Source organism: Lactuca virosa, chromosome 3 (genome assembly GCF_052849685.1).
Source record: "Lactuca virosa cultivar CGN04683 chromosome 3, Lactuca_virosa_CGN04683_v6, whole genome shotgun sequence".
NCBI lineage: Eukaryota > Viridiplantae > Streptophyta > Magnoliopsida > Asterales > Asteraceae > Lactuca > Lactuca virosa.
This window is the reverse complement of record NC_136428.1, coordinates 122042602-122051433: the sequence shown is the minus strand read 5'-3', so window position 1 is coordinate 122051433 and position 8832 is coordinate 122042602. Positions and strand designations below refer to the sequence as shown.

At 31.0% G+C, this 8832-nt stretch overlaps 1 protein-coding gene across 3 annotated transcripts; it reads left to right on the top strand.

The window, feature by feature from the left end:
- The first annotated feature begins 3823 nt into the window (after positions 1 to 3823).
- On the top strand, positions 3824 to 7411 carry LOC145162586 (zinc finger protein JAGGED-like). Of its 3 annotated transcripts, XM_079081691.1 has the most exons (5): positions 3824 to 4173; positions 4351 to 4442; positions 5426 to 5551; positions 6190 to 6259; positions 6702 to 7411. In XM_079081691.1, coding segments are annotated over exons 1-5 (702 nt in total). In that variant the 5' UTR covers positions 3824 to 4171; the 3' UTR covers positions 7114 to 7411. The 3 variants fall into 3 exon arrangements, with proteins under 3 accessions (XP_078937817.1, XP_078937815.1, XP_078937814.1); XM_079081689.1 differs by lacking the exon at positions 3824 to 4173 and having other exon boundaries at positions 4208 to 4442; positions 6705 to 7411; XM_079081688.1 differs by lacking the exon at positions 3824 to 4173 and having other exon boundaries at positions 4208 to 4442.
- Positions 7412 to 8832: the final 1421 nt, after the last annotated feature.

Below are 8832 nucleotides of genomic sequence, written 5' to 3'. Positions count from 1 at the left end.
AACCGCATAGCAACTTCCGAATTAAATGTTAAAAACCTTCCTAATTTTGTTTTAACATTAAGATTTGAAGGCTGTCCGAGTAATTAAATGTTAAAAACCTTCCTAATTTTGTTTTAACATTAAGATTCGAAGGCTGTCCGAGTTAAAAAAAATATTAAGGATCAAACACATCAATTACCTTAAATCATAGTACCATTTGTGTCTGTATAATGTTTTGTTATGTTTTTATTGGTACTAAAATTTGTTATTTTAATCATTCATTTTCTATTGAACCTATATATATATATATATATATATATATATATATATATATATATATATATATATATATATATATATATATATATATATATATATATATATATATATATATATATATACTAGGTTACAACCCGTGAGAACCACGGTAAAATACTTATAAAACATTTATATTATTAAGAAGATTTGTGTTTTTCTAAAACTTTTTGTATTAATTAGTTAAAATTAATATAATATATTTACTTGAATATGCTATATACATACATATTATGTATGTGACTAATTGATGAGGGATAGAGAAGATTAGTTGATGAACTCACATTAGTCATTTCGTTTGTAGGGTACATGGTTTAGGGAATAGAGGTTGCAGGCTTGCTAAAATGATTCGAACTTTGATAAGGTTATATTGTGGATAAATTAACTTCAAGAAAAATGGGATGATGTATTTTCAAGATGACTTTCTTTATCTATGTCGTATCCAAAACTCTTAACATTGCACATGTTCCACACTACGGTTGCAGACTATAACCTTATTGATGTATGTCTGTTACTCTGGATTTGGACACACCAATGCAAAAAGGCATCTCTTTTATTTTGAAGCGGATCCACAATCCCTTCAAATAAAAGTGTTATATATAAATCTCACAACCAATCTTGTTTACAAACTTATGTTGGAATGACAGATAATTATATAATCATTTTTGAAATTTCTAAGATTGTTAATATTCATTATCTTAATGATTTAATTTTTTGGTTTTCCTGTACAGGTTTTGTGGAAATTACCCCTCTTCTCAAACATAATTTTGTGTTACTGTTAATTATTTGAGCCGTTTTAAAGACTTTGAGTTTTTAGTTTTTTACAAGTATTCAATGCCCATGTAATTGACTAAAATAAACTAATGGAGCAGTTTTGTTTGTTTTTTTATGTTGTCTATTTTCTTCTTAATAACATTATAAATAACAATTTGATCGATTATGAAATTATGACTATTTTTAGTTTGCTAAAACATGGAATACAACACATTTACCTATATTTTGGGCTTTTATAATGTTCAATCTTGAAAGTTAAAGAAACAATATTGAATTTAATACTTAGAGAATAACATACATGCATTTATAAACACAATCTACTATGTCTTGCCAAAAATACCCTTAGAGTCTCCATGGAATAATTTGCTTCTTTTACATCAGTAAAAAAAATGAAACTATGTTGTTATCTATATACAAATACCATTGCAGCCTACTATGTGACAAAATTGCCCCTGTCCACCCATATACGACTTGAAAGACTCAGCTTATGAAAGTCTGCTGCAAGGAAGGTATATGTCATATAACTTTGAATTGAAATTAGAGATTCCATTCCATGGTTGCCAAAAGGATAAAATTCAATTTAATTTTTCTTTTTATTGATGAAATTACCAAAATTCCCTTCCAAATACATTTTGCTAACAAAATTATATGTTTCAAGTATCTTTGTCATCGAATTTGAAAGAGGTATAGAAGGAACAGTACAAAAGAAAACATTTGCCAATAAAAAATCAGAAAGAAACCTACGATGGGGTCAAACCAACCCCAATAGGAAGTACAAAACAAAAAGTTGTAGGAACATAATGTCGATGGAAAACCAATAATAAAAAATGAAGAGTGCAAACCAACTAAGCAGATACAGTGACATGTACACATACGCATATAGAATGAGACAAGAATAAAAAATAAAGACGAACCAAATACATGTATTTTCCGAATGAAAGTGATTGAAAGGTTAAAGTATTTTTCTTTTTTTCTCTGCAGAGGATTCGTGAGATAAACAAAAGTGTAAATGGAATACCACGCATGTAATATACATATATACCCGTAAAATGGATTGAAATCTGGAGATGATCTTTGAGATAAACAGTTGCAGGTCATTATATTAAACAAATATAATGGAATTCTATTAAACAAATATCGAAATATCGTGAAGTTAATAATCAATTCCAAATATAATGCATTTTAAATGTATTGATACTATGGTTAGTCTATAAATGCATTTAAATCTTACTATATTACAACATTTTTAAACGGAAATATGAAAAATCAATTGGATTTTTAAAAACTGATTCAATCGATTTGAGGGTAATGAATATATGACAATTTAAGAAAACCAAGGGTAACGAAGTAAATTAACATTGAACGGAAAACGAAATATAAGAGTGACATGTCATCAAATAGAGTATCTTATATATATATATATATATATATATATATATATATATATATATATATATATATATATATATATATATATATAGGGATGAGCATTAGAACCGTCGGAACCGGAATTGGTAATAAGGTCCGGTTACCGGTTCTCCATTTTCATGAAAACCGGTCCCGGTTTGACATTTTTCGCGTTTTTTAAAATGTGCATAACTCACTCATATGAAATCGGAATTACTTGATTTTTTTTCCAACATGTTATTTGGAGCTTGTAGTTCTATTTTGACTATACAAACATATATTTTGGTTAGATGTTGAATCAGAAACATGCCCCGAAAGAAAGAATATTTATGCTGCGTTTTTTATATTTCAGTACTTTTTTTGTTTTTCTAAATCTGGCCCGCTTTTTTAAATGTGCATAACTCATTCATATGACGTCGAAATTACTTTATTTTTTTTCCAGCATGTAATTTGATGTTTGTACTTCATTTTAGACTATACAAACACATATTTTGGTTAGATATTGAATCAGTTATAGACCTCGGAAGACAGCATATCAATGCTGCGTATTTTCTGTTTCAGCATTTTGTTTTTATTTTTTGGAATCTGTCCTGCTTTTAAAATGCGCATAACTCATTCATATGAAGTCGGAATTACTTGATTCTTTTTTCATCATGTAATTTACTGTTTGTACTTCAATTTAGAATGTAAAAAGTCATAATTTGGTTAAATATTGAATCATTTATAGGTTCCGAAAGATAACATATCATCTATAACATTTTAACCGGTTCTAGTTTGAGAAATAACCGAAAAACCGGGACCGGAACCGGAACCGGAACCGGAACCGGTGCTAGAACCGGCGGTCCGGTTCCCGGTTCTTCTAATATAGGGAAACCGGTTCCGGTTCCGAACCGCTCCGGTTCTAAAGCTCATCCCTATATATATATATATAACAAAAAAATTTCAAACATTTGGTAGTAGTGTGTATCGGCTTTCAAGCTATATACACTCCGGTTAATTAGATCGATATGGTTGTCCGATTTGCTTTAAAAATGAATTATTTTATTAATATGTTAAGTGAAATCTAATTTTTCAAGTCTAATATACCGGTTTAAATGTTATTTTACCAGTTCTATCACACCAATTCACCCGATTTTCAAAAACCGTCTAGTTCGATCCGGTTTAAAAATTGATATAATATAAAAAAAAATTGAAACCAATTAATTATTCAAACTTTCCTATCGTACATATTTCAATATTTTTACAAGTTAATGTTATTCTCGCACAAAAATATTCCATTTAATCATTACCCATACCTTTTTTTAAACCACAAATCTAAAAGACCATCGTCATACACCACCATATCACTCTCTTAACCCCTTGTAGATTTACGAGTTCCAGGAGTACTGTCCCTTTCTTAGACAGATGTCTCAAGAGGGGGTGGCAGAAAGACAGAGAGAAATCTAGGGGGAGGAGTTCCTCTCAACATTCAGTCACAAACTGAAGTGATCTTATAAATATAATCCGCTAGCTTTAGTTATTTCTCCCCATACTCACAGTACTTCACCCCACCCCCATCTGTAGATAATCTTTTGTGTTGGTGCTTGAGCTGTAGTTTGCTGGTTCTCTCTTAATTAGTTATATATATATATATATATATATATATATATATATATATATATATATATATTTCTGTCTTCTTTGTCGGTGCTACCAGATGTATGTATCATACACTCACACCACAATCTCAACCCCCTCATTTCTCTTGTTTTTCTTTTAATCTTTCTTCTTCTTCTTCACAAGTCCAATATATTCATCTCTCTCTCTCTCTCTCTCTCTCTCTCTCTCTGTGTGTTTGTCTTTCTCTCTCAATTCTCATTTTTACATGGTTTTCAGGAGCAACCCGCTAGACCTAAACAACTTACCAGAGGATAATATCGCCAGAGATCATGACAAACAACCCCTTGATGACTCCTCTCCTTCTGCTGGTAGTTAGTTAACTTCTCTCTCTCTCTCTCTCTCTCTCTCTCTCTCTATATATATATATATATATATATATATATATATATATATATATATATATATATATATATATATATATATATGTTCTTCTGTGATCTATAATTTATTTGGGTTAAACCGTAAAGACTTATTCATGCAATGAGGTGGATTTTTTAACCTAAGCAACATCTTTCAAACTTGTTACTAAATTTATAACATATTCAGTTGTATGGATTTGTTACAAAAACATAATTGCATAAATTTAAACGCAATCCACTCAGTTTGATAAATTGGTAACAATATATCTTCCTTGCACATAATGAAGTCACAAAATCTATAATCTATTTTTTCGTATGAAGTATTAGATATAAAACTTTAACCTTCTTTTAGAAAATCTCTTTAAAGGTATTTATATAGTTCATTAAGAGTAAAACTATATCATCTTATTCGTATAAAGGGAGTGGATATAACTTTAATGAATTCTAAGGCACTAAAAATAATCGGTACTATTTGGTTTTCTATACTTTACTTTTTAAAAAAAATTAACAACATTTTGATAGCTTTGAGAAGCAAACCCTAGAAAATGTTGTGGGTTAAGAAGCGGTAGTCTGGCTAGTCAAACAGATAATTTAGAGAGCCAGTGTTTGTCATTAATTTTCTTCTGTGAAAATTAGGGACGGCCTTCAATTTTTTTTGAAAAGTAACAGTATAGTTACTCCATCCATAAAATAAAGAAAATCTTTATCAATGGCACACCTACGTTCGAGACTTTGTATTATCATAATTTATATTTTTATAAGTTTTTTTTTTTTTTTTTTTTTTTTTTTTTTTTTTTTTTTTTTGTATGTGTGTGGTTGAATGCTTGTAACAACAATACAAACAGATGTTACCAAAATAAAAGAAAACCAAAGAATATATGAGAAGTCCCATCACTCATCAGTATTGCTTTTGAATGAATTGAAATATATAGGAAGCTACAAAAAAAAGAAAAACGGCGCAATGGATGAAAGTAGGAAGGTCTACGAGTGTAGGTTTTGCTCCCTTAAGTTCTGCAAATCTCAAGCCCTTGGGGGACACATGAACCGCCATCGCCAAGGTATATCAACCTCTCTCTCTCTCTCTCTCTCTCTCTCTGTATATATATATATATATATATATATATATATATATATATATATATGTGCTAGAACAGTAGGCTAGAGTGACTGAGTTAACCTGATAATGATTTGAGGTAAAATGCAGGTGTTTAGACTTCAAAAAAATATCCACATCAGGAGCCAAGTTAAATTCTTTACACTTCCCTAGTGCTGAAATTGTTGTACGAATATCTTATCAATCTAATAATGCTTTAATTTGCATTTTTTACGCTTACAGCTGATCATAAAACAATTTTGTTAGAGTAAAGGGGCATCAATTGCAATAAAGTAATGACACATATATGTATATATATTCTTTAAAACCAACTACATACAAACAAAAAAGTATTCATGATCAACAGATCTCTCAACCTCAAATATCTTAACCACCAATAATGTATTGTGGAACAGAACATACCCTTATAGTTGTGTAACGTTACATTGCTAATTCGTCCTTAATTTAAGGTGTTTATATATTATATTTAATGGTATGTATAATATGTTCACCCATAAGATTTTTTGTTATATAATATTTACCTTTTAAAATGTAGAGTAGTGTCTCTTGAAAAATAATTTAAAACCATGTTTGTGATCTCAGAGAGGGAGACTGAGACGCTAAATAGGGCTCGTCAATTGGTTTTTGGTAACGATAATCTCTACCAACGTGGGTATGTTTCCTCCTCTTTCTTTCTTTATTGAATAAGTAAATAAATATATTTAATTCCCAGTTCCGGGAAAATGTTCGGCCTGAATTGTATATGTTTTTTTAACCAAACGGGTATTGGCATATAGCGAGCCTATAGTTAATTTATTAATTAAAAAGGACAGACTTCATGTACCAATACACATGAACTTTAAAGGATGATCACTAGAGTGTACACGCTAGTGTTATAGATTTATAACATGAAATACAAGAAAATTTTGGACCTCGAACCCTAACAGATTTTGTAGGACATATTATAACATTTTCTTTATGTAAACTCTTAAGAAAAAGGATATCACACAAGTACAATAATTATGTCGTTTTCTTGGACAATAATATGGTACATGTTTTTTTGTGTACTTTGAGTGTAACTACATTTGACAAGTCATGTTGATATCGAACTGTAGTAGCCAATCAACGGTGAATGGAGGCTATCATCATCAAGGATCAAGTTGCAACATGGGGAGTGCTCTTTACCCTACTAGACTCTTTTCCGGTGCTTCCACAGCCGTGCTACCACCAGTGCCACCGCAGCAACATTTGTACACATCACCACCGTCACGCCTCAGTAACTACTCATCACAACATTCTAAGTCGCAGTCAGGAAATAAAGACTATTTTCTGGGCCATGTTTGCTCCAACAACCCACAATTCATCTTCCAGAATTTGAGCTACATTGCTACACCACCCCCCGATGGTACTAATAATTACACATGCATTGGCGCACCTGTTGGACAAGCATTCACCATCACCGGAGGAAGTGGTGGTGGAGACATGTCAGCGTCTCCGATCAATAGATATCATAAGGATGGATTCTGAATTGAAACCTTTTATTTCTTGTTATTATTATGATAAGCAAAACTCGTCCTTTTTCTGTCTGTTTTTTCTGGGGTGAATGTGAAAAGTTATAATGGGACAAGAGAGTGCGGAAAGGAGAGAAGTAGTTTCGTTGGCTTTTTGTTGAAGAGGTCGTTAGGGTTTAATGTAGTGGGGTGTGAGTGTGACAGGCTTCATACAGACTGAAAACTGGAAGAAGGTAGTGTAACTAGGGTACCTGCATGTGGAACACACAAGTTAGATTTCAACTGGAAGTTCCCAACACCTTTTTGGATTTGAATTTATTTCTCTTTCATGGGGATTGAGTTCCATTTTTCTGGTTGCTTTTTATCTTCAAATAAATCTTCATAATTCATCACTGTGCATTTTCAGTCCATATTATCATTTTCAACATTGTTTTTCTGTGTATACTGTTTGAAAGAATATTTCGCTGAAATGTAAGCCGTCAGTGTGGTACAAGCAAGAGATTGATTAAATATCGTATTCATCAAAAGTCATTAACAAGTGTTACGTACAATATTCATCATCACTAGCTGTAGAAGCAATGTCATTCTTTGGCTAAGAAGGTGGAGGTGTTTGAAAAAAAAAAAAAACTTAAATTTAACATGCCTTGAGAAATTATAAGTTTTCACTTAGAAAGTTCCGGTTTATAGTTAAACCATTGTCTATTATCATTAAAAATGAATTAGAAATAACAGATTTGGACTCTCTATATTTCTTTCGTCCCTTATTAGATCATGTTTTAGATATTTAATAAATGTTTAAAATATAGAGTAAATTGAACATTGATTTTATAAAATGATTAAAGGACTACTAGTTGGGTTATGAGTTTCCAAAATATTAAATTTGAAAAAAGTAGTACTACGATTTGCAAAACTTTTAAATAGGAAGTACCATTGCACTATACAAGAGAGTGGTCAGAAGTTCTATTCACAACGACAGACTGTAATTAAGAAAATAGTGAAAAACTAAGAGATGACTCTTTTTTCTTTTTGATTCGTGTGCTCACAACAGTAAGTAGAACACAAGATGCTTTTATCGAAGATTCCAGAGGAGACATGGTTTTGTGGTATCCTGATTAATCTTCGATCTTTGAAGTACTGGAGTACATAACATAAGTATCCTACTTTAACACGATCTCATAAGGGTTGTTTTTTTTTTTTTTTTTTTTTTGTATATGATAGATACATCAACCATTTCACACACAAAGGACATACGATTTTGAGTGGAAATCGGGAAAACCATAAAGACACTTCCGGGGAGGGGGGGGGGGGTGAATAAAAGAAATTGGATTCAAATGTCTTATGATAATGGTAATTACCAACAGATAAAGAGGTTCTACCAACATATGACATGCGTGTGCATATATAGGCATACAAAATTATAAATTAGAATTATGAAAACCTCCAAACTAAGATACAACTGAACTGAAAAAAAAAATGTATATATATAAAGCGATGCAGCATAATTAAAAAAAAAGGTATATATAACTGAAAAAGATTGCATAAAAACACTCCAAAACTCGATTCAACACTCCAAACCCATCAGAGTTAAAAGAGGAAATTTTTAAATATTTTCAAGCAAAGTTTGAAGAACCAATGCAAGAGAGGCCGCAATTCTTAAGTAATAAACTCAACATGATTACAGACCAACATAGAGTAGATTTGGAAGCACCGTTTACCCGTGAAGAAGTGAATAAAG